A 26826-nucleotide genomic window follows, 5' to 3' on the forward strand; every position below is an offset into this window, starting at 1 on the left:
CAGCCAAGAAAGTTTATGTGACCTCTTTGTTGTTGTTTTTCAGTCACTTCAGTAGTATCTGATTCTTTTTTTTTTTTTTTTTGCAAGGCAATGGTGGCTTGCCCAAGGCCACACAGCTAGGTAATTAAGTGTCTGAGGCTGGATTTGAACTTAGGTACTCCTGACTCCAGGGCTGGTGCTCTATCACTGTGCCACCTAGCCTCCCAGTAGTATCTGATTCTTTGTGACCCCATTGATCACATTTCTTGGCAAAGATAATGGAGTGGTTTTCCATTTCTCTCTCCAGCTGATTTTACTAATGAGGAAACTGAGGTAAGCATGGTTAAATGGCTTGCCCAGGGTTACACAGTTAGTGTCTAAGGGTGGATTTGAACTCAGGAAGACGAGCAGTCCTGGTTCCAAACCCAGTGCTCTATCCCCTGTACCACTCTATCCACTTGCCCCATGACCTACATTAAGAGGAGTATGTATCTAGGTCTAAGGAGGTGACCATGCTGCTGATCACTGGTCTGATCATATATCTGGAGTCCCATGTTTAGTTTTGGCTATCACATCCCAGGAAGGATATTTGCAAGGCAGATGATGTTCAAAGCAAGAAAACCAGTTTGGTAAAGTATCTCCCATTCATATATTGTGAGGATCAGTTCAAAGAACAAGGAATAGTTAAATTGAAGAAAAGAAACCTCAGGAGAGAGACAGCATAATTCTCTGAGGATTTGAAGGGCTATGGATGGCTTGTTTTATTGCCTCTCAAAGCAGAAAAGTGGAAAATCTAGAAACAATTAGTTTTGATATAAGGAAAATTTTTCTAATGATTAAATCCCAAATGGGGATTGGTATTAGGTAGGTTCCACCTCACTTGAGATCTTTACCTAAAAGCTGTACTGCTAAATGTGGTAGAGGGCATTCTTGTTCTGATAAGGGTTGGACTAAATCATCTCTGAGGCCCTTTCCAAATAGAGATTTTGTGACTCTGTAAGACTCTTAGCTTTGGATATTTATTCACCATTATACTCATAATAGGTACTAAAGTGGGCTAGCCATCGTAAGACAAGTAGGGAAATATAATTCCTATACAAATATAGCTATCACCGAGATATAGTTAGTCTTATCAAATTATCTTCTAGTCTGGCACCTGGGATGGGACTCTAGAACATGGCTATGGAAGAATATACTTTATGCAAAAGGAACAGATTATAATAAAGTGACATTGTAGTATCATGGAATTTCAAAAGAGAAAAGATATTCATGTGTGCCGAACCATGAATCTAAGCTGAATACGTGATAGAATCTAGTGGTAAGGTAAGGATTTCAATTATCTAGATATCTGCTGGATGCAGAGCCCCCTGTTTGCATTGTTGATTATGGTGATTAGATTAGATCATGGGTTCCTTTAGAATAAGGTTTTTTCCCCCCTTTCTTTGGATGTCTAGCACAAAATAGGACTTAAAGGAATATGGATAGACTTTTGATTGGTGCTCCAAGTGGCAACTTATGATTTCAGTGAGGAATAAAGAAGGATGGGTTTTCTCTATTAGAATCCGAGTGATCTTGCTGCTGCTTCCCACTTGAAGCATGGGAGGTTTGTGCTGGGGACCCCTAATAATCAAGATCTAGAGGCAACCTTGAGTTCCAAAGAGGCTGAGAGGCCTTTGAGGCAATGATGTCACCTTAGGGGGAATGGTTGGTGAGAGGGGAAGCTTCTGTATTAGAAATTGAGTTATTGAAATTATTGAAAAGAAGATTGAGGGGCAGCTAGGTGGAGCAGTGGATAAAGCACCGGCCCTGGAATCAGGAGTACCTGAGTTCGAATCCAACCTCAGACACTTAATAATTACCTAGCTGTGTGGCCTTGGGCAAGCCACTTAACCCCATTTGCTTTGCAAAAATAAAAAGAAGATTGAGTCAAGCTTAGCTGTTTCATTAGAAAGTGCTCAAATCTAGGAGAAATGTCAAATAACAGCTATGTATGTCCTAATAAAGTAAACATTAGCCTCCTAACTGATTGTAAGCTTTGTTATAAATTGTTCCTTTATTTTAATTGTTCTATCAATGTATGGTATGATTCTTTTATGCTGGGCATTTTTCTATGTAGGAATAAGCCACCTGACCCACACCCTTTTCATGTTTATATATTAGGTACCTTTACCTTTCCATATAGGAATAAATCCTAGGATTGTAATTCCAGGATCAGTCTTATGAGTGGAAGAATAGGGAGTCCCCTAATTAGAAGTCAGACTTTCCTAAGAATGAACTCAGTCAAACAGGATTTCCATATAAGACATATAAATTAGATGGAATTGGGTCCAAGTAAATTCCTCAAGATGCTGAAAAAAATAGAAGGCCCTACTAGTTCCCTGGAGCTTCTGATTTAAAAGTCTGTCTTGCTTCCAGCCTCAATGAGCTGCCTCAGATCTCCTAGACAGAAGAAAGCACACAACAATCTTTTGAGATCTGATGCTTAAATTTTTTGTGTGAGCATCTACACATTGAAATTCTACAAATCCTACAAATCAAGGCTTGATTTATTGCTTTACTATTTCTTAACTTATGAAAGTGATAGAGAAAATATTGATAAAGCCAATTAAACTTTAAAATATTCCATAGATACATTTTTTTGGGGGGGAAGGGGAAATCAGCTGTTAGATTCTAGTTATATTTCTCCTGCTCACTCTCAGTCTATTGAATGTAGTTCCCAATATCCTGCAATGATAGAAGAAGGTGGCTGCCCTAGGGTCAGGAGGACCTGAGTTCAAATTTGACCTCAGATACTTACTAGCTATGTGACCCTGGATGAATCACTTAACCCTAATTGCCTCCAAAAAAGAAAAAAACAAAATGGATTGGTTATACTCTGCTCTAATCATCTGAAATATTCCCTTCCAGATGCACTGCATTCTAAGAAGGACAGTAACATCAAAGAGTGTGTCAAAAGACAATCAAGATGGAACTACGCTGTGAAAATCGATAGGACCCCCAAGAATTGTAAAAAGGGAACAAGAATGGGTCAGACATTGTGCTAAGCTCTTTACTCATGGGAAAAAGGCATTAGACTTGATCTGTTTAGCCTCAGAGAAACGGAGTCAATCAGAATCAATGCTGGGGATGGAGGAAGTTACAGAGAGGCAGATTTCGTTTAAGATATAGAAAAACTTTCTTGAAACTAGAAAATGTCCCAAGGTATAATGGAAGACAATGAGTCACTAGAAGCCTTTGAGTTAAATCTAGGTAGGATGGGAGACAGAAGTAAGGAGGTATTCTAAAGACAGATTATATTTCAGGATAGGGACTGAACTGAATGTCCTCCTTTAAATCCTCAAATTCTCAGACTCTGGCTTCCCTCCTCACTTCTCTCCCAAGCTTGGGAACCCTATCCCCAGAATCTGTCCCTTCAGATCTGTTCTCGGTCAAGGAATCGGGAGGTTGGGACTTGAGATATGGATGAGGAACTGAGATGAACAGATAGAGGGATTGGCTCTGTGGGTTTGGACAACTGCCAAAGTGAGTTCCTATTTAAGGGGCAGAGAGAACAGGACCCTGCCTGGACACTTTGCTGAAGCATTGAGGACCAGTCAAAAAGAGTGAAAAAAGGTCAGTTTTCTCCTTTCTCTGGGTGGCACAGATTTTGGAACTTTGTTAATAGAGGTGGGAAGGGAAGCTGAATGACACAGTGTATAGAGGAAGGAGCCTAGAGTCAGGAAAACTCCTTTTCCAGCTCAAATTTGATCTCAGACTCTTACAGTATGATCCTGAGTAAGTTACTGAACTTTGTTTCCCTCAGTTTCCTTATCTGTAAAATGAGGCAGAAAAGGAAACAGCAAACTACTCCAATATGTCTGCCAACAAAACCCCAAATGGGGTCATGAATATCCAGACATGTTGTCTGTTGTTGTTGGCCCTTCATTCCCCAAAAGGACCATAGTATCAGAGAGATGTCATGCCTTACAAGTGAATTGGAGTTAAGTGAGGGAGAGCTGGGCAAAGTCATCATCCTCACTCTTCCAGAACCATCTTGGTCCAGGGGCAAGATATAGATCAGGACAATTGGAGCTGCACCCCACCCCCGGTCATTTTAATCAGACATAATTCAAAAAATGCCTGAACAACCACTACAACAATGAATAACAGATACGAGAGATTAATCCTGGGAGAATTGGGGAGGAAAGTAAGGTTCAGGGTAGAGAAAGTAGACTAAGGAGGAGCTCAGGAGAGTTAGGTCTAATCATAGGAGCCAGGGCTGATGGGAGGAAGCGAATTTATATGTGTCACATAATATTGTGTATCACACAATGTTACAAGTTTGGGGCTACATTACACTGTTGCCTGGCATGGTATTTCATTGCAGGATAAAATCTTTATATTGTGTCCCATTTTTCTACAATTAGTAGATCATATCTGAAATAATTCAACCTTAGTATAATTCAGGTCTGGGAATATGGGATCTTCAATCAGGAATGGAGAGCAGGGGCTTCATGATTGTCATCAGACAGACATTGTTACCCCACTGTCACAGGAATCCTGTCTCCTGGGGGGAGTCTTCACCCTCAGTCACTAAAATTACCACCAATTCTTGGGGGCTAAGAGATGATGAGACACAGTTCACAGTGACCCCTTCTCAAATTCTCAGAGCTTCCCATCAACTCTTCCACTGAATTTTTTGAAAAATTACATTGAAAACTCCCCTCTCCATTTGAATTTGGGTGGGGCCACATCAGCTGCATCAACTTCATAATCTTGGAAGAATCCACCTGGAGAATCCACATACCAAATCCTTTCTGGGACAGAGATTATAATCCTGATGCCTTCCCTGCCTTCATCAGAGTTCTTTCAAGGGAAAAGGGCATGCTTATTTTTTCAGTCTCCCCAAAGATCTCTGGATAGGATTTCCAGAGACACTACCCCTCCCTTCCCTAAATAATTTTAGAGGAGGATCACACCTTCCCTTCAGCTGTTGGTCAAAGCTCTTGGAAAGAGAGACACTCATACTGGTACTCTACCCAAAACTTTCTTGACATTCTTAGTTTTAGAGGAGACAGAGCTTTGGGGGGACAACATTAACCTTCACTTTCTCCTTGTTTCAGATGATGCTGATGTGGATATTTTTCCTTTTCACCCTCCTAGCTACTGTCACTACTGAAGAGGATGGTGAGTGATGCCTCTGCAATGTATTCTTCCTGCTACTGGTTCAATCCCACCCCATAAATATGATCTCTTCCATGTCTGACTCATCTCTCAGGAGGGGTCTCCATCCCTGGCTCTCACCTCTGATCCCTTATTCCTAACCTCTCAAGACTGATTTCACTGGTAACACCCAATCTTTTTTTTTAAGATTTTATCTATTTTGAGTATTACAATTTTTCCCCTAATCTTACTTCCCTCCCCCACCCCCCACAGAAGGCAATTTGTCAGTCTTTACATTGTTTCCATGTTGTACATTGATCCAAATTGAATGTGATGAGAGAGAAATCATATCCTTAAGGAAGAAACATAAAGTATAAGAGATAGCAAGATCAGACAATAAGATATCAGGTTTTTTTCTAAATTTAAGGTAATACTACTTGGTCTTTGTTCAAACTCCACAGTTCTTTCTCTGGATACAGATGGTATTCTCCATTGCAGACAGGCCCAAATTGTCCCTGATTGTCGCACTGAAGGAATGAGCGAGTCCATCAAGGTTGAACATCACCCCCATGTTGCTGTTAGGGTGTACAGTGTTTTTCTGGTTCTGCTCATCTCACTCAGCATCAGTTCATGCAAATCCCTCCAGGCTTCTCTGAATTCCTGTCCCTCCTGGTTTCTAATAGAACAATAATATTCCATCACAGACATATACCACATTTTGCTAAGCCATTCCTCAATTGAAGGACATTTACTTGATTTCCAATTCTTTGCTACCACAAACAGGACCGCTATGAATATTTTTGTACAAGTGATGTTATTTACCCTTTTTCATCATCCCTTCAGGGTATAGACCCAGTAGTGGCATTGCTGGGTCAAAGGGTATGCACATTTTTGTTGCCCTTTGGGCATAATCCTAAATTGCTCTCCAGAAAGGTTGGATGGTTCACAGCTCCCCCAACAATGTATCAGTGTCCCAGATTTCCCACATCCCTTCCACATTGTCCTTTCTGGTCATATTGGCCAGTCTGAGAGATGTGAGGTAGTACCTCAGAGAAGCTTTAATTTGCATTTCTCTAATAAGTAATGATTTAGAGTGATTTTTCATATGACTATGGATTGCTTTGATCTCCTCATCTATAAATTGCCTTTGTATATCCTTTGACTATTTGTCAATTGGGGAATGGCTTTTTTTTAAAATTTGACTCAGTTCTCTGTATATTTTAGAAATAAGTACTTTGTGACCCCCATTCTTGACATCACTGATCCTTCCTTCTTTTTATTTCCATCTTCCTCTCAGTCTCAGGCAGCACCCTGTGAGCTTGCATGCAATGGAGAATCCAATGCCAGCACTCACAGTTTGATCCGTCATTTACATCAGTGTAAATTAGTTCACTAATTGGAGAATTCATATTTTTAAATGTTCTTTAAAGTTTCTTCCAACTCTTAGAATGTGTGACTTTGAAAAGTGAATTCTAGAGAAATGATTAAGGAAATGAAAATAATATTGGGTACACGCAATTTCCTAGGGGAGGGGGAAATATAGCTGATCTACAGCCTTCATAACTCTCAGATCTAAGTTCTAGTTTTTGCAAAATTGAAGCCAATAATATTTGCACAATATTTGTAAATTACTATCTAGTTCCCTGTAGGGACTAGAAATTGCCTAAGCCTTCCTCCTTCCTGTTTCCAGATCAACAACGAGGGTCCTCATTTTCTGGAGAATATGGAAATGGAGGAGGAACCAGTTTTACACTCTCTGGGGAGCACAGAAAAGGAAGGATAACTGGATTTCGAATCCAAGAACAATGTGGTGGGATCATCCATGGGTAAGGACCTGGAGCTTACAGCAGCAGCCTATCCATCCCCAGTGACTTCCTGTTGTGCTTCCCTTGAATTCCTAATCATTCTTATCTACTCACCCAGGACTTCTGGCTTCCTAAGTCCTCCAACCCCCTTGTGGGCCTTGATGCCTCCCCCAAACTTGTCCCTAAGGAGGTTTCTTCTTTTCTCCCTCACCTGCCTTTCCCACCTGCCCTATGTTCTTACAGGGTTAATGTGAGACCACTGGCTCATTGCAAGGCTGCTAGGGATGGCTCCTGCCCTCCTCACCCCCTCAGCTCCTTCTCTGACTTTCACCTTCCATTCTACAGCATCCAGTTCCAGTATGGCAACATCTGGGGTGAATTCCATGGTCTTAAGTCAGGATTGCATCACGAAGTTCTCCTGACAAGGAATGAGAACATCACTCAAGTCCTGGGTAAATGGTACTCATATTACATCCAGCAACTGATATTCATCACCAACCATGGGCGCATCTTCACTTTTGGGCAGCCAGCAGGCTACTCCTTCAATGCTTCTCCCCTCTACCGGGGAGCCTTCCTGAGCTACATCAGTGGGCACCACAATCACTATGGCCTCACTGGCATCGGCTTTCACTGGGATGAGCCCAGACTAACCAAGGCCTGAGAGGCAAGTGGGCACAGTGAAGGGAAGAGAAAGGCTCTGGATTCTCTGAGCCTATCAGTCATGGAAATTTGGGGTGGGTGACAAAAGATATATTTGACAAAACTAGCAGGATACCCTTTGGGGAGGGGAAAGGAGGTTTCATATGGGGTTTAGAAAGGCAGGACTAGGGAAGCCACAGGAAAGGAGGAATGGGAAGGTGAAAGGGATATGTGGGGACAGAGCAGTAGAGGTGAGAGGAGAAAGAGGGCGGAAAGAGGGAAGGAAGAAGGGAGAGATAAGAGTGACAGCAGGTAGAAGACAGGATCCTGCATTCAGAGAAAGGGAAATCCTCTTTCAGGCTTGGAAAGAGACACAAATAAAACAGGAATTATTTTGCTGAAGGGAAGTGATAGATATTAGCTGGGGTGGTCCCTAGGAATGGAGATTAGAAAAAAGAATGGCCTCTCCTCTGCTAAAGCCCTGAGATGCCCTTCCCCATTACCCTGCTTGTTTATCACAATTTTATCTGTAATAAATGGTTTTCTTGGTCACATCATAGCTCCATTCCAGTCACTGCTAAGTGCTGCCAATTTGGGATCATTAATAAGTTGTCGGTTTCAGTTTTTGCTCTGTTCTTCAATGTAATTCAGAAGTATTTGGGTTAGGTCTGGAGAGTTCAAAGACAAAAAAAAATCAGTCCCTGCTGTCAAGGAACTTACACTGGGGGTAAGGAGATAGGAGACTTTACAAAATGTACATGGATAAGTCTAGCATCCTCTCTGGCCTCTCTCAGCCTTCTAATTGTGGGTACCTTGCTTTGGTCAGTTGAGTCCTCAGGGAGCAGTTGACATTTCTCATTTCCAGTTTGCTCCTGGAACCCTTAAAGAATTGGGATAAGGGGGCAGCTAGGTGGTGCAATAATTAGAGTACCAGCCCCAGAATCAGGAGGACCTGAGTTTAAATCTGGCCTCAGACACTTAATACTTACTTAGCTATGTGACCTTGGGCAAGTCACTTGACCCCATAGCCTTGCAAAAAGAAATAAAAAAAGAATTGGGATAAAGGTCATCAAGGAAATTTTCTGGTCTGAGAGCAATGGGACCTCTTGGGAGAAGCAAACCCATAAATGGGGGTTTGAAGGTTATGAATTAAAGATCCTGGGTCAAACTTAAAATCAATAAATATATTAGTATATTAAAGCAGGTGGCAAGTTTGCTGTGTGTATTGTCAGCTCCCTGGGAACAGATTTATTTTTTTAATAACTTTTCATGCTTATTTAGAATGCCCAGCCAATCAGTAGCATTTTGGAGCAACTTAGATTAGAAAAAAGTATTTCAAGCTCATTTTACAAAGGAGGAAACTGAGGCAAGCAGGGTTAAGTGATTGCACAGCTACTAAGTGTCTGAGACCAGATTCGAACTCATTTTCCTTAGTACAGGCCCAGCTCTCTATCCACTGCCCTATTACCTACTACTGCTAGTAAATAACAATCCAGGATTAGGGGTTCTCCTGAGTGCCTGGAAGGACAAACTACTCTTAGTCCAATGGAAAGCTTCTGAGCCCCCCTCACACCTATGAGAAACATACATGGAAACACAACTGTGCCCTTCTGTGTGTTCTTCCTTGGTGTAGCAAGAAACATGTTAGTGCTGCCTCCTAATGGTTATTGCTGTCATCTGCCCTTTATTCTCAAAGATGGGCATCAAGGGAAGTGATGCCATGCATGACAAGGATGGGTACTGGATTTGAGTGGGAGGGAGGTGGCCATATATGGATCAGGATGACTGATCATGGCCCTGGATGTGAGGCAGGGTTAAGTGACTTGCCCAAGGTCACACAGCTAGTAAGGTCAAATTTGAACTCAGGTTCTCCTAATTCCAAGGCTGGTGCTCTACCACTGCATCACCTAGCTGCTCCTACCCAATGGGTATTGCCCAGTGCTTGGAACCAGAGATTTTTGTCCTGAGGTTTCAAGTCACAGAGTCTATTTGCTTTCTTCCATCTGCTCAGAATGAATGGGACTTAAGTACATCCTTCTCTTTAGTCCCTAAGGTCCTACATCTTTATTGGATCCTGGGATTTTTCCTCTTTCCCAGAAGGATGTATGTTTAATAAAAGAGCAACATGCTCCAAAAATATGCTGGAAGGTAGAATTGGTTACCACTGAAGATTGAGGGTTCAAGAAGGGAGAAGGAAGGAGGGTTGAGAAAAGGGAACTATAGCACTCTGAGGTTTTGCCTGGCATGGGAAGATAGTTCTAGAAAGGAACAAAATTGACCTGGTGGAGAAATCCAAACAGCCCCCACAAACTATGAGCTCAGGTACTTAACCTCAAAGAGCTTACATTCTGCTAGGAATACTATGAGTACAGATAAACTAATGCAATGTAGACAAAACAGTTACAAAAAGGAAACAATCCTAACCTTTGGGAACAACAGGAAAGGGATTTTTAAAAAAGCAGAACCTCATCTGGATTTTAAAAGAAGTTGGGGGACGGCTAGGTGGCACAGTGGATAAAGCACCGGCTCTGGAGTCAGGAGTACCTGGGTTCAAATCCGATATCAGACACTTAATAATGACCTAGCTGTGTGGCCTTGGGCAAGTCACTTAACCTCATCTGCCTTGCAAAAACCTAAAAAAAAAGTTAGGGAGCCTGAGAGGTTGAGATGAGAAAGGAGTGAGGTTCAGGCACGGAAGGGAAGAGACTAGATATCAGATCCAGAGAAAGCTAGCAAGCCAGAAGGACAGACAAGTATTTGAAGAATAGCAAGAGTTAAGATTGGAAAGGTATATGGGAGCCATATTATGCAGAGCTGGAAATATGCTGAATTTCCATTTTAACTTAGAGTATAGGAAGTCAGGGAAGATTTTTGAATATTAGAATGTTCTGAATATTGATCAGATCAGTATTTTGGGAATATCAGTTTGGTAACTACGGGCAAGGTGAAACAGAAAGTACAGTCTGGAAGCAGGAAGATGATTACAACAAGCCAGATAAGATCTGACCAGCATAGGTGGTATTTGATTCAGTATTCTGCCTTTCCTGATGAGGGTTGGGGTGGGAGTAGAGTCTTCATCCTAGTAAATGACTTCTCCTTCTATTTACCTACCTAGAGCTAGTATCCCCATGCTCCTGTCTCCTAAATGTCCTACTCAGCTAAGAAATCACCTCCAATGTCATTCCTACCATGGTCACTCCCTCACGGAAAATGTTCATTCATCTCTTCTCAATACCATGATCCTTTATCCCTCCTTCATGGGAAGCAGCTGCTTACTTTTCTATTTCTACAATTTAGTAAATTGCCTGTTACACAGGAGACTTTTTTTTTAGCAAGGCAATGGGGTTAAGTGGCTTGCCCAAGGCCACACAGCTAAGTGTCTGAGGCTGGATTCGGACTCAGGTCCTCCTGACTCCAAGGCCAGTGCTCTATCCACTGTGCCACCTAGCTGCCCCTACATAGGAGACTTTTAATAAATATTTATTTATAAATGTTTTTCATAATTCTAGCCATAGCAACCCTACCCAATAAAATCCCTTAAGCAAACATTTATTCCAAGAGAAAAAAAGACAACAGAAGAAAACAGTTTATTTTTTTTTAATTTACAGAAACATTGAAACATTTACAAAAACAACGTAAAAAAATCACTTGCAATAAAAGCAAGAGATTCCTGGCCTAACACTGTTTCATCTGGGCTGACAGGAAGACAAGATGGGAAAGGGAGTGAGGGATTCTGGAAAGGCACACCAGGCGCCTCAAAAAGAAGGGCCATATACCCACAAGGCCAAGAAGAACATCACCCTCTGAATTTCTGGCAAAAAATGGGTCAAGCAGCTGGTAACAGAAATTAAGTGAAAAAATGGGGCAAACAAGTTCATGCATCCTGCTATGAGGAGACCTTAGAGGAAAACAAGGTGAATAAGGCAGTCTACAAGACCAGTCCACTCTGACCCCCTCCCTGAACTAACTGACTACAGAGCCCAATGGAAATAAAAAGATAAACATGTTGTCTAAGTAAGGAAGCTAAAGGGAACCCAGGATCACAGAACTGAAAGTTAGAACAAATCTCAGACATCAGAAATCTTAGATAAGATCAATTTTCCCATAAAGTAAAAATTTAAATTTTAGATTAAGATAACTTAGTTTTGGTTGCATGCTGACAGTATCACCATAAATCCATGAGGGCAGAGGAGTTGGGTGCCACTGCACAGAGCCCTCATCCAGAGGGGGTACCTTTAGCCATGCTGCCAGCTGCAAGGCCTGCGGACTTCAGAGCAGCCCAGTCATCCCTCCATAGGCATCTATAATACCTGAGCCAGACCAAAAGGGTCACCTGAGTAATAATGGTGAATGCTAGGGCAGAGAGTCAAGTTGATAGGCCAGTGTCCTGATGGTCCTCAGGACTAAAGCCTAGCTAAAAAAAAATGTGACTTTCTGACCTTCAGAAAATCTCTAAAGCTGGAAGAACCCCCAGCAAACACTGGTGGAAATTAGATGCTTGCTGCAATCTAGGAAAGACCCTGCTCCTACTGAGTGCTCAGAAGCTGAGTGGTCTCTGAAGGTTTTCCTGGTATAAGAAAACTCAAAAAACCCTGGTTTTAAAAAAATCCCTCAAACTTCTTCTCAGGAAGCTTCTTCCAGGTCCTCAGGATCCTAGATCTTGATGCAAAGGAAGAGGAAAATCATTTTCCAGCAGGTACACTGCAGGATTAATCAGTCATGCCCTTATTGAGGTCCCACTGTGTGCCCTGGCTACCATGCTTCCCCCAAACTCTTCCTGTAGTAGAACTCTTCTTATAATAGTGAGCTATGTCTCTCCAGAGCCTGAAGTGCCAAGGAGGTTGCAGTTCTGGTGCCAGGTTCTCCTTTCCTGTAGCCTGGGCTCTGCTCTTGCTCCCTTTCTCCCTCCCTGCTGTGTCCATCCCAGATGCCAATAGATGCCAGGCTCTCAGGGCTTCTGAGGATTAACTCTGTAGGCTCACAGCTCATCCCGGGCTGTGCTGTCCAGTGGAGACTGTAAGACATCCGAATTCTTGGCCTCCTTGCTCAGCTCTTGCTGCTCCTTCATTTTCTGGGATTTGGCTCGATCCCAGTCTGTCTTCACCTTTTCGTTATTCCATACAACTGAAGTCTCTGTGTCACTGATGTAACCATCGTCCCCTGTGTAATGAGTGGGGTACACAAGGAGGGGCTCCACGGAGAAGGCCAGCAGGTCCCGCTTCTCAAAGTGTTCTTTGTATTCAGAGCTGCAGAAAATGTGTCTCTTTAAAGGGTGAATCACCCCATGTCCTTCACCCACTTTTTCCCCTCCTCCCTCAGTACCCCTTGTCTCAGGAGGTTCAGTGTGTTTTGAGATCCTTCAGCCCTGAGCTATCCTTCCCAACTCTGCCCATCTTCTCACCACCCCATCTCATTCTATTGGTCCCTCCCTCCAGCCTAGAGCAGCCCCTTCCTTGATTCCTGAGATGGGAGCTCTATAAGATGGTAGGTAGCACCAGTCCCCAAAGAATGCCAACCTCCAGGAATCAAGAATCATGTCAGATGATATAATTTTATCTGGACCCTCCATTTGAAAAAATCAGTACCAAAGAACTCCATTATCAAAGAAGCCAATCAACCCAGCCTATCCTGAGAAACCTCTGTAGCACTGCAGGGTATTATAGGATTCTAATGAGCTCTGGTGCTTCAGGCTCTCAAATGACCTTGTCCTCTTTCAAGACCACAGACAAGGGTACAGTGCCTCTAGTGTTATTGGAAAAAACCTTGAAAGGTTGTCTCTTCCCTACCAGGAAAGACATGGGGCCATCTTCCTAGTGATAGCCCTCTCTTGTGCCCTCCTAAAAAAAAAAACGGCTAGAGAGATACATAGCGCTTTCCTCTCAGCAGAGCACACATCTCCCAAAACAGTCACACATGGGTTGTCTCCCCACCATAGGCACAGATCAAAGAAGATAATGCTAGCTCCATTTCTCACACTCCTCCCAGAGAATTAGGACTATTATAGCCACTCCAACCCTGGCCCTGCCCCCACACACACTTACACTGGATGCTTATCAAACATCACTGGCAGGAACTCATCCACAGGGAGCATCTTAGAGAGAGGCTGGGCAGCCAGTAGCTTCTGTGCTCCCTGGAGGGAGATGACATAGGCCAGTGTCCAGTAGGAATAGTCAGCCTCTACCAGATTTCGAACATGTGGCACTGCCTTTTCTGGGTGCTCCACTTGCATTCTCTTCCTGCCCACATAGCTAGAGAGAGAGAGAGAGAGAGAGAGAAAGAGAGATGAATGGCCCCATCCCAGAGTCAGGAAAACTATTAGAACCTTGGCAGAAGCAAGAAGTCTGTGACATCCAGAGTGAACCTGCCTAAATAACTGAAACCAAACCCTGTATCCCGAATCCTGCTAATAGAATAGCTCCCAATCCTCCCTGATTTTATTCCTCTTTTAAGAGGATTATGACCTTTCAGATTCCTTCCAACTCAAAGGTTTTACAAAATATTTAAGTCTGTTCCCTTTAGGGTTCAACAGTTCAACAAAAACATCTAACACAGTAACTGTATCTGCCCCATTCTGCCGCCACAGCTTTCCACCTGAATCCTAAAAAGAAGTTTGTTTCATTCTCTTTAAGTTTTGTTTTGTTTTTATGAATGAAGGGCAGTATGGTACCCTAGAGAGAGAGAGCGCACTGGACTTTGGAGTTACAAAGTTACAAAGTTATAAAGACCTGGGTTCAAGTCCTCCTCCAATAGGATAGAGATTGTCTGACCATGGCTAGGTCACACAATATCTCAGTATTCCAGGCAACTTGCTAATACTTTAAGTCAGAGAAATTGCCAATCTTCTTTGGAAAGGAAATTTCTTCCACCTATTAAACTGTCAGTCCCAAATAGTAATAATGACAGCAATAGTAATAATTGACCCATGTAGTACAGATGTGTGTACTTTACACACATTAACTTATATAAACCTCACAAAAACTCTGTGGTACTAGAGTTAATATTAACCCCATTTTACAGATGAGGAAACCAAGGCTCAAGGGGCAAGATTTACAACTAATATCTTTCTGACTCCAAGATCAGGCTACCTCCCTGGTTGAACTAGTTCTAATAAGATACAATTTTCAAAAAGTTCTGATTCAGTTTATAGTTCTTCCAAAACAATTACTGTATCTTATTGAAAAATTGGGTATGGAGGCCAAAACACCAGACTTGAAGTCTAAACTAGCACATCAGGGAATGAGATTTCCCACTTAACCTATTTTCTAGAAAATCCAAGATTTATCCCCCTATCATAGGATCTGTGCTCTCTATGACCTCTTCTTCTAAATAGTATGTTATTTTTTTCCAATTACAAGAAAATGAAATTTTTAACATTCATTTTTTAATAAGATTTTGACTTCCAAGTTTTCCCCTTCCTTTCTTCCCTTTTCTCCTATGTACCTCAACCCCTCTCAATCTCAAAGATCCCAGAATAGAGATCTGGAATTAGAGTGATGCCTTCTCCTTGCCAATCACCATCTCTGTGATGTGGAAAAGGAGAGAGAATATCTAACAGGCATCAGAGTTAGGACTTTTCCCACAAAACAAGGGAAGCTCGGTAACTATCTTTAGAACTCCTACACTATAACTCCAATTTGAATGTCTTTTCGTGCAAGTCTTTCCAGGCTTTTTTGAAATCCTGTCCCTCAGCATAAGATCACTTTTTTTATAGCAACTTCAGCCCTCCTTAGGTTTTGGTTGGTTAGACAGAATATTCTTTAATAAATCCCTTAGTCTTGTGTCTTCTCCTTTTACCTCTCCTGTGAAGATGCTGATTGACTTCATTTGAAAAGACCTTTGTCATCAAATTTGGGAACTTTCACAGAGAGCCCTTGAGTAACACTGATTGGCCTGCATTTAAAGCAACAACACCATATTTTAAAAGTCCTGTCATTCTGCCAGGTTTAAATTCCAAAGATATCCAAAAAGGGGAGAGACCTATTTGTCAAAAAAGATTTAGGGACAGTTACATGGTGCAATGCATAGAGTACCAGTCCTGGAGTCAGGAGGACTTGAGTTCAAATCCCTCCTCAAACATTCTAAGGTCTTCTTGCAGTTAGTCTCTCTTCTTTACATATAATTCTCTTGTCAAAGACTTCCTCCTCACACAAAAGATCAAAGTATATTTTGGGGACTTCTTTTCTCTCTCTTACTTATTGGTCCTAACCAAGTGGAATCTAGGAATGTCAGTAATTGCCTTCTCCTTATTTCCCACCTCCACCTCCCCACATCCCCATCAGCTCCCTTCACAAGTACTCAGGGACCCAAAGTCCAAAATATGACTCATTTATACCTGTAAATTAATGGATACAGAAAAGAATCATATTTAAGACCAGAGAGGTACAACAACCTCACAGTGGCAAGCCCTAACCCCAAAATCTACCTGATCACCCTTCATTAATGCAGAATGGTCCCTCCATACCTAAAGAAATGGCTTCCATGAGTTACCAGGATCCAAAAATAGTCACTACTGTTACCAAGCTTCTTGTAAAAAGTTAATACAAACAACCATTTTAACTGGACATATAAATTATGTTACACAAATCCCAATCTTCTTCAGCAGAATCCAAGGAACAAGATGTGATCCTCCTTCAATGACCTGGGATCATCAAAACAAGCTAGTCATTCTCCCCTGATGCTCCTGGGGCCTAATGAGGTGAATGAAGCTATTTATCTCAACAATATACTTTTATTATACTTTTTCATAGGAGACTCAAACAAATGTTAAAGCTGGAAAGCACTCATAACTCATCTCATCACTCCAAGAAAAAGCACAAAAGGGGAAAACATGAAAATTAGAGAAGAAACAAAGAAATCTAAAAATAAAAAAATTATAGACTGTTTTTAAGACTAAGAAAATCAGTCATTATTTTAACATTTTTTTTAAAAGAGAGGAAAATACTAAAATAAAAAATGAGCCATGAGAATAATTAACAGAGTAAAAACAAATCACCTGGTCTGATCCCATCACTTTACACAACTATAGAAACTGAGACTGAGGGATGAGGAGTAATATGCTGGGAGACACACACATTTAAGAATAGTAAAAGAGATTAAAACCAGATGTTCTCTATTCCTAAAGTAGACTCCATTCAACATCTGAATTCTTCACTCCTCTAAGTCTGCATTTATAACTTTTATATTTCTGCTCTTGCTGTCAGCTATCACTCTGCCTGGCCTTCTTTCTAATTTGCTACTTTTGATATTCTGCAGGCTGATCAACCAGATAACCATGCTTTTTAGAATTCTGGCTGAAATACCACTACTGGGTCTATACACTGAAGAGATCATGAAAAAGAGTAAAAACATCACTTCTACAAAAAATATTCATAGCAGCCCTGTTTGTGGTGGCAAGGAAATGGAAATTTAGTGAATGTCCTTCAATTGTGGAATGACTGAACAAATTGGGGTACATGTATGTTATGGAACACTATTGTTCTATCAAAGACCAGGAGGGATGGGAATTCAGAGAAGCTTGGAAGGATTTGCATGAACCGATGCTGAGTGAGATGAGCAGAACCAGAAGGGCATTGTACCCCCTAACAACAACATGGGGGTGATGATCAACCCTGATGGACTTGCTCATTTCATCAGTGCCACAATCAGGGACACTTTTAGAGTACCTGTGATGGTGAATACCATCTGCATCCAAAGAAAGAATTGTGGAGTCTAAACAAAGTCCAAAGACTATTACCTTTAATTTTTTTAAAAAAAAGTATCTTATTATGTAATTGTGCTATCTCTTATATTTTATTTTTTCCTTAAGGATATGATTTCTCTCTCAACACATTCAATTTTCATCAGTGTATAGCATGGAAACAATGTAAAGACTATCAAGAATGCCTTCTGTGGGGGCTGGGGGAAGGAAATGAGATTGGGTGGAAAATTGTAAAATTCAAAAAAGAATTTAAAAAAGAATTCTGGCTGACATGAATCAGTGAACTGGACTCCCAGAGAAGACAGAGCAGTAGATTTGTTTTGGTTTTTTTTTTTGGTTTTTTTGGCAAGGCAATGGGGGGTGGTGACTTGCCCTAGGTCACACAGCTAGGTAATTAAGTGTCTGAGGCAGGTTTTAAACTCAGGTACTCCTGACTCCAAGGCCAGTGCTCTATCTACTGCACCACCTAACTGCCCCAGGGCACTAGATTTGGAGTCAGAAAGATCTGAGTCCAAATCTGGTTTCAGATTCTTACCAGCTGTTAACCTTGGACAAGTCACTTATCCATGTTTTGCTATCTATAAAATGGGAATATATATAATAGCACCTACCTCTCAGAGTTGTTATGAGGCCAGAATGAGATAATATTTGCAAAGCACTTTGCAAATTTTAGATGCTAAATAAATCATAGATATTATGATGATGTCACAAGGGAACCAGATTTTCACTGTCACTTAAACTCAGTCAATGAAATTTCCCAAAGAAGAAAAAGTGTGTACTTGTGAAATTGATTTTTTTGAATCAGAGTATAAGATGATAGATAAATAGATAGATGGATAGATAGATTAGATAAATACGTAGATACATGGATACATAGACGCATAGATATCTTTACTGAATTTTATTATATTCAGTCCAATGCTCTAATCTGGCAAGCTCTTTTTGGTTCATCCAATGAATTAGCTATTCCTCCAAATCTCTTATCATCTGAAAATTTGATGAGAATGCCATTCATCCCATTATCCAAGTCATCAAGCAAAATATTAAACATCAAAGAGTCGAACTAAAATGCCTGGAGGCCTTCTACCAGGTAGATAATCAAGTATAAATAACTACATTTTTAGCATGGCTATAAAACTAGTTTTGAATTCACATTATTTCATCTACATATCTATCTTCTTCTCAAGAATAGAATAAGTATCAAATGTTTTAGGTAAACTATATCTACAGCAGTTATTTCATCTAGGAATTGGGCAAGAGTCTAGAGAAGGAAACAAGATCTGTCTTGGATAAAGTCATACTTGCTCTTTATAATCACTGATTCTCTTCCTGGATATTCACCTGTTGTCCCTTTAATGATTCATTCTAGGATTTTCCTAGGACTTGACATCAAGGTCAATGACAAATAATTTATAGGTTCTATTCTCTTGCCCTTCTTGTAGTGTGCAAAGCTGATATGTGAGTCCAAAAGTCCTAGTTATTACCAATCAAAAGGAGCAGGAAAAGTTTCCTGAAAGGGATGGCATTAATAGGAATTGGATTTCAAAGGCAAAGAAAGGAAACAAGGGCATTACAAGAATAGCATAAGAAAGGAAGGAAGGGAGGGATAAGAAAAATAATAGGGAACTGACTTGGTCCCTGACTGGATGGGGAAAGGAAGGGAGAGCATAGAGACAAATGTAACTCCAAGGTTACAAACATGAGAAGATAGGGCAAATGGCAATGCCTTAATGAAAATATTAAAAACAGAAGGAAGAATAAATTTAGAGGAAAATAAAAGAAATTCATTTTGGGATATGATGAGTTTGAGATGCCAATGTGATTTAATATAAAAATTTTTAACACAACAAAATAAGTGTTCTTAAACATAGTTAATAGTCATAATCACACTTAATGTAAAAGACTAAGCCTCCAAAAAGAGATTTTAAAAAGAAGATACAATATTGTATTGGTTAAAGTACTAAATGTTCTGGTTAACTTTAACAGAGGGGGAAGGAAAAACAAAAGGACAAAAATGGTTAAAAGGATATTTGAATTGTATTTAGTTTTATTAAGCTTGGTTTAATTAAAGGAACAGTTAAAGCTTATGACTACATTCATTTCTCATGATTTAAATAAAAATTGTAGCTAAAAATTGTAAACAGTAAATCAGATCTATTATCACATAAAACAGAAAATTAATGAATTCTTGAATTAAAAAAAAGTTTATAGATTATAAACCAGAATGTAACAATATGTTGTCTGAAGGAAACACAGATCATACAGAAAAGATTCATATAAATTGTAATTATAGAACTTATCTAGTATATATATATATATATAGGATATAAAAATGAGGAAAAACAGGAGTAGTGATGTTGATAGCCTGATAAAACTGAAATCTTAAACCAAAATGCTCTTAAAGAGAAATACTCAAATTTTTCCCTATTTTGTTAGTGGAAAATTTACTCAGAAAAAAATTTTAGTATACACATACTAAAAAAAAATTTGGAATTTAAATTAACTCTTAAAATCCTATAGTTTGGAGAGGCTAGGTGGCGTAGTGGATAGAGTACTGGCCTTGGAGTCAGGAGTACCTGAGTTCAAATCCGACCTCAGACACTTAATAATTACCTAGCTGTGTGGCCTTGGGCAAGCCACTTAACCCCATTGCCTTGCAAAAACTAAAAACAAAAAATCCTATAGTTTTACAAAAGGGAATATTATAAAATTAATAATTATAGATCTTAGTGAATATCAGAATATAAAAAACAAGCAAAAACAAAGCCAAAATTTATAATACATACTTGAACAGGTTACAGAAGTAATTGTGTATATAATAGTTACAGGGAAAGAATTTAAAGGGGACAACATTTTAAGTATTGCATTCTTTTCAGGTATATATGGAACACTGGCAAAGAAAATTCACTTGGTCACAAAGGAGCTCTTAAAATTAAGTAACTTTTAAAAGGCAGAAATTTTACATGTTACATTCTAAAACCCCTTCACAGAAGTCTTCTATTGATACCTCATAATGGCATGGAAGTGATAGTGGGTACAAGCTCTACCAAGGTTCTACCAACAAGCTGGAAAGACTTCAAATATGGATCTAGAAAGACTCTGATCCAAGAACCAATGTAGCTAAGTAAACTGAGATTCATCACCAGGAGGTTCACCACTAACTTAAATTTTTTGGTTGTGCAAACCAGAAGAGAAATTCACTTGACGTAGAAGAAAGACATTTCCATTGATTTGAAGAGCTGTCATGTAAAAGAGGGATCAAGACTTTTCTGCTTGGTTTCAGGGGTCAGAATTTGAACTAATGGATGGAAGCTGTGAAAATGAAGGTATCTGCTTAATACCAGAAAAAGCTCCTATATCTTAGGGTCATGGAAAAAGCAGGATGGAATACCCTGTAAGGAAGTGAGCTGCCTGTCACTGAAGATCTTTACAAATAGGATGGATGACCACTTTACAGAGACCCTATAGGAGAGATTCCTGCTGAAGTGTAGGATGGACTAGATGAAGTACATGACCTTATAGAATTCTATTTCTGTTTGTCCTTAAAGGAAACAAAAATAAACTGTGATTCTGAGTACTCTCCTGCACAAACTCCAAAAAAGGAGGGATAACTATACTCCTATTTGTAGAAGACACTGCCAATTGCATTAAAATCCAGAAGACTACATGGAACCCTCAATGAAATTCATGTTTACATAGACCAAGCAATCCATACAGGAAAAAAAAATGGATATAGAACTAGTGGATGGAAGATGTGAAGATGAAGTTATCTGCTTAATACCAGAAAAACCTCCACTATATTAGAGTTGCCTAGATTATGACATATAGTTGGATGGGAAGCTGAGTTAATCCATCAGTAAAAATATTTTGAATAGACACTTAAAAGGGAAAATAAACTGTATAGAAAGTTAAATCACCTAGGCCTCTTGGTAGCACTTTAATGGAAACAGTGCTAGGGCTACAGTCAGGGAAGACCCAGTAACAAGTTCAAATCCAGTTTTAGACACTCACTAACTCTGTGATCCTAGTTATCTGCTTCAATTTTCTCATTCTTAAAAGAAAGATAATAATAGAACCTACCCACTGGGATTGTTACGAGAATAAAATGAGATCATTATATTTTAAAGTGCTTTGCAGCTTTAAAGTGCATCTAAATGTTATTTTTATTATCATGAGATTGGTCTGGCTTATATTTAGAAAATTATAAAATGACTTCAATGATTCCAAGGTCCTCTCTACCATAAAGTCCATCTTTTTAAAACCAATATTCTTCTAATAATACCATGTGGCTATATAGCATGGAATTATATCATTTCAGAAGAATAGAACTGAAGATGTCTCAAAGGGCATGGAAAGAGACATGGTCCAAAGAAATTAAAGGAAAAGGAAAAAGAACCCATATGAACAAAAATATTTATAGAAGTCCTTTTTTATTAGTAACAAACTGGAAACTAAGGGAATATCCATCACTTGGGAATGACTGAATAATTCATGGTATATGAATTTTCTGGAATACTATTATATCAAAGAAATAATGAAAAGGACCATTTTAGAAAAATCCAGGAAGATTTATGAGCTGATTCAGAGTAAAGTGGGTAGAACCATAAGGACATTTTACAAGTATAAAAATATTGTGCGACAAAATGTTGAAAGACTTTAGATGTTGAACAATACAGTGGTCAACCATGATTCTAGAAATGATGGATTCAAGAAGATACATATATACACAAATTATTATGATATATACATATACATATGTATATACACATATGCACATAATTTTGGACCCAAGATATATATGGTTTTTGCATAACAATGGGGTTAAGTGACTTGCTCAAGGTCATACAGCAAGGTAATTATTAAGTGGCTGAGTAGGATTTGAACTCAGATCTCCTGACTCTAGGCCCAGTGCTCTATTCATTGTGCCACCTAGTTGCCCCTGGACTCTAGATATATTGGTTAATTTGGCTGAATATTTTTCTTTCTCTTTTTCTTCATTATTATAAGGGATAGCTCTCCAGGAAGGAATGGACAAAGGGAAACATTGGGAAATGCAAGTGACATAATTTTAAAAGCAAAAAATTATTTTTATATTTGAAAAAATTATCAAGACATAAAGACAAAAGTATAAAAATATATTTTAAAAGACCAAAATGAAGTGGATCTATATGAGACAAAATATAGAGAGAACTCCCATGGAAGCTAAGTGGCACAGTGGATCTTTCCGAGTTCAAATATGGCCTCAGACACTTACAAGCTATGTAACCCTAGGCAAGGTCCCTTCACCCTGTTTGCTTCAGTTTCTTCATCTGTAAAATGAGCTTGAGAAGTAAATGACAAACTACCCTGGTAACTTTGCCAAGAAAATCTCAAATGGGGTCATGAAGAGTCAGAAATGACTTAAATGGTTGAACTAACAAATGGACAGACCAGGTTATTATACTGGCATCTCTAAGATACAAAAGGAACTGGAGAAAAAAACCATTATGTTTGGTAGATTCTTTAAGGAGTTAGAAGTCCAATTTTTTTTCCATTACTTCGTAAACTCAGACCAAAATTCTAAAGCATGAAAAGCCAAATAAGGCCATAATCTGTACCAGTAGAAAAAGTACTTACATCAAGAAGAACATAGAAGCATCCCAAGTGTAGACACACACACACACACACACACACACACACACACACACACACACACACCTTCTCAAAGTAATTTTAGATTCATTAAAATATCAAGTAAAATATCAACAGGTTACAGAAATGAATAAAAAAGTGGAGAAGTTTATGCAGGAAAAATAAATGAGTGAGAACATAAAAAGGAGAATTAGGAAAAAATTGATGCAGGACTATTTCAAAATAAATCATAGATAATTATTTGTGAAAACTATATGACATGGGAAGAGGAACAGATTATTGAAATAGAACAAAAATATAATAAAGGTAAAAGTCCAGCAAATATTTATTTTTTAATAAACCTAAGAATATTGAGGAAATTGAGGAATTGTTGGAGAAATTGTATTATAGGAAGGTGAAACATGAATCTAGCTCTAAATACCACATCATACACTATAGTATATTCAACTGCATCAATAAGTAACTTTTTTTTAAAAAATTCATTTGGAACTTAATCAATTTTTTTCTTTTTTATTCTATGATATTGTTTGTTGCAAAGGTTGAATTTTATAGAAGGGGAAGGGGAAGGGAAAAGATACAGGGAAATTTTAAGTAATATAAAACCAAAATAAATTAATAATTTTTAAAGTTAGAGTGATAATAAAAACCAATACTAAATTAGAAAAATAAGGATAAAGATGAGAAGACAACACTAAATGCAATTAGAGTAAATCTAACCAAGATTTTTAAACATTCTGTCAATTTGAATGGGAAATGGATCAAAATAAAGATAACAACTCTGTCACTATTTCAGAGATATCTTTAAAATTATGCAAAGCAGTCTACACAACAAGGAGGCTAAAAAACATTCAGATTCTTCAATCAACAAATACTTGATTTCCTTGCCAAGAAGAGAGATAGAACAAACCAGAGCAGAAAAGGACACCACCAGCTCAAGGTACAAATTTATTTGCAAAAACATCATGGAGGAGCATGACTATGAGTTCAAAACAACTGGAAAAAGCAATTGCAGGGAAGATAAGCCGTCAGAAAGTTTAGGAAGAAGCCTAGTGAAATCATGTCACATCACACCATACCACAACATTTATAAATGGAACTAGGAGAAAAAAAAATAGATGAGGAAATAGAACAGATCTGCCAGTATTTCTATAGTGATCTAGTTTCATCAGTAATTAGAATGCAATCAATACACTTAGACTCCACTACCTCACTACACCACAGATATATAGAAATAACAATGACATTTAAGATGATAAAGTCAGAAAGCAGGGCCTGGACCAGATCAAATGTTGAATGTAACACAATGTTTTAAAATACTAGAGGAATCACTTTTTTTTTAGGTTTTTGCAAGGTAAATGGGGTTAAGTGGCTTGCCCAAGGCCACACAGCTAGGTAATTATTAAGTGTCTGAGACTGGATTTGAACCCAGGTACTCCTGACTCCAGGGCCAGTGCTTTATCCACTATGCCACCTAGCCACCCCGAGGAATCACTTTTTAAATATTTCTCAAAGAGAAAAAATTCCGAAAGAATGTCAACATACCAAAAGAAGACAATAAAAAGAGATCAACAACTACCAATTGGTTCATCTACTTTCTTACGAGAATAAAATAAATATTTATCAAGGGTGCAACTGATGAAAACAAAAGAAGGAAATAGACAACTTCCCTAAATTATTTTCTATACTAAATTACATTTTAATCCTCATACAATTTACAGGTATAGGAAATACAGTGTCATACTGTATTTATTATTTGTTGATTTTTTTTTAATCCACTGAGCAACAGGGTCTCCTTTCAGAATATGTCTCCCATGCATATGCTACAATATCAAATAAGATATTCTATTACCTCTATGAAAAATGAGACCATTTAGCAGAGACCTGCTAAATAACATCAACTAAAGTATAAGATAGGGAGACTAAAGGTGTTCACCTGTGTCAGAGAGGATGTCCTGTGCAAAGCCCAAGTAGAAGAGGGATTCCTTATAGACAGAGAAGCTCTCCGGATGCTCCTGTTTGTGGATGATACCATGATGAATTCATCGAGCCCTGGAACACTCCAGTGCCTCCTCAACGAGATCCATAGTCACTCAAAAAAAGGATTAGTCTAGCAATTCACACTATGAAAACAAAGTGGATGAAGAATGCTTACTGCCTGGATTATAACATGTAGTTAGATAGCCAATTGAGGTAGTCCATCAATCCATATATCTTGAGTATATACTACAGATGGACTCAGAGGTGGGCCTAGAAATGAACTGGTATAAGTGGTTTACATTGCATTTGGGAAATCACATAGCTCTCTAAACATCAGTGTTTTCTTGGTTATAGTTATATGGCTAGGAATCATAAGTCATAACTACAGGTGATCCAAAGAACAATGAAAGAACCCACAGATGATAAATGTAATCAATAATGACTGGCTTAGAAGAAATTGCTTAGGAGACACCATCAAGGACATATATGACTAGGAAATGGAAACAGGTTGATCTTATAGCAAGAGCAAGGGATGACAGATGGACAGTGTATAAATGGAAAAAAAGAAATGGACTGTTCACCTAGTAAGAACGAAGATGAGCCACATGAGTATTTCAGTGGTATCTATGAAATAATATAAGCATAGAAAGACCTTTTGCAGCATGAGATGGACCCTCAGGAGGATTTGCCGAAAAAAAGCAAGATCTGAATCCAGAAGGTACAGATGGATTATAAGATGGAATGGCAATAAGGTCACAAATCCATTTAAGTAATGAAATGACAAAAGACTTACAGAAGAAGAAAAAGAAGAAAAAGCCATGTGAAAAAAAAAGCAGAACCAGAGAAAGAGTATATATACTGACTTGGACTGGGTAAAGGAAAAAAATAAATTTTTTATGAATACAAGTATAAAGACAAAGAGGGGAGAGATCTAAATGGGAATACATTGTTATCATCCTTATCTAAAATGTATCTTTATTAGTGAGTTTTTATTTTTAAGCTTCTATTTGTTTTTGTTAAGGGTACCGCTGAATTACTGAATTACCCATGTGAAGGGCTTTCCCTATATGTATTTACCACATGTTTTTCCACCAAAGAGTGTTTCTACAATATTCCTGTGTTTTTCTCTGTGTTCTATATTCCCCAGGTTTCTGGATAACTGATTTCTGGATAAGTGAGATGCTGCTGTATTTAAACTCTATTTAAATTGTAGCCAGTACATCTGTTGTAGTTCTGCTCTAGGTTTAGTTCAAGCCTCTGTTGGGGCCTTATGAGCCACCCTTGAAAGTGTTCGCTGGATGGATTCAAACCAGGTAGACAGAAGGGAAGAGGGTTTCTCTTCTGTTTTTTACAAAATCACAAAATTTAGATTTATCAAAATCCTCTTATCCGGGATGGACCCAAATGAGAAATGGAGCCTTAGAACAACACACTGGCAAGGGGTCACCCAGCCTCGACTGAAAGACCTCTAAGGAGAGAAAACCCCTCCACCTTTGTAGAACTCTAATTGTCTGATAAAACCTAAATTTATCTCTTTGCAACATCCATTCAACATGCCTGGGTCTGCCCTCTAGAGTCAAACAAAAAAAGTCTAGTCCCAATTTTACATGGCAGTCTCAAATACTTAAAAGATAGCTTTCAGGCAATTAAGTGGCACAGTGGATAGAGCACCAGTCCTGGAGTCAGGAGGAACTGAGTTCAAATCCAGCCTCAGATACTTGATACTTAACAAGTTTGGGCAAGTTACTTAACTCCATTGCTACACTTTGGGTTCAAAACAAAAAGAACAAAAACAAAAACAAAACCCCCAAAAAAGAGATAGCTATCATACCATCCCCCCAATTGCTCATGACTTCTCAAACTCAATATTCTAACATTCAATTAATCCTCACATGATAGTCTGAAGAGCCTTCACTGTCTTGGAGTCTAGGGCTGAAAATTTTATTCCACGTATAG

General features: G+C 39.0%; 2 protein-coding genes across 3 annotated transcripts in view; one reads left to right on the forward strand and one right to left on the reverse strand.

The window, feature by feature from the left end:
• Positions 1-3527: 3527 nt before the first annotated feature.
• On the forward strand, positions 3528-8131 carry LOC141500239 (zymogen granule membrane protein 16-like). Its single transcript, XM_074203261.1, has 4 exons — positions 3528-3591; positions 5082-5145; positions 6812-6947; positions 7272-8131. The coding sequence occupies exons 2-4, from the start codon at positions 5082-5084 to the stop codon at positions 7585-7587; spliced, it is 516 nt and encodes a 171-aa protein (XP_074059362.1). The 5' UTR covers positions 3528-3591; the 3' UTR covers positions 7588-8131.
• A 3002-nt stretch (positions 8132-11133) lies between these two features.
• The window catches only part of COLGALT1 (collagen beta(1-O)galactosyltransferase 1), a 34356-nt gene continuing 18663 nt past the window's right edge, over positions 11134-26826 (reverse strand). The window contains exons 11-12 of one of the 2 annotated variants that reach the window (XM_074203259.1): positions 13607-13813; positions 11134-12811 (exon numbers count right to left, since the gene is read on the reverse strand). In XM_074203259.1, the coding sequence (XP_074059360.1) occupies positions 12544-12811; positions 13607-13813 (475 nt within the window). In that variant the 3' untranslated portion in view covers positions 11134-12543. Of the gene's footprint in view, positions 12812-13606; positions 13814-23605; positions 25014-26826 lie in introns of those variants that run through there. The other variant, XM_074203260.1, reaches the window with a different exon arrangement.

Source organism: Macrotis lagotis, chromosome X (genome assembly GCF_037893015.1).
Source record: "Macrotis lagotis isolate mMagLag1 chromosome X, bilby.v1.9.chrom.fasta, whole genome shotgun sequence".
Taxonomy (NCBI): Eukaryota; Metazoa; Chordata; class Mammalia; order Peramelemorphia; family Peramelidae; genus Macrotis; species Macrotis lagotis.

Coding starts and splice junctions, on each gene's coding strand:
- LOC141500239 (XM_074203261.1), top strand. CDS start 5,082: ATGATGCTGATGTGGATATTTTTCCTTTTCACCCTCCTAGCTACTGTC. Junction 5,146..6,811: donor TGTCACTACTGAAGAGGATG/GTGAGTGATGCC, acceptor TCCTGTTTCCAG/ATCAACAACGAGGGTCCTCA. Junction 6,948..7,271: donor TGTGGTGGGATCATCCATGG/GTAAGGACCTGG, acceptor TCCATTCTACAG/CATCCAGTTCCAGTATGGCA.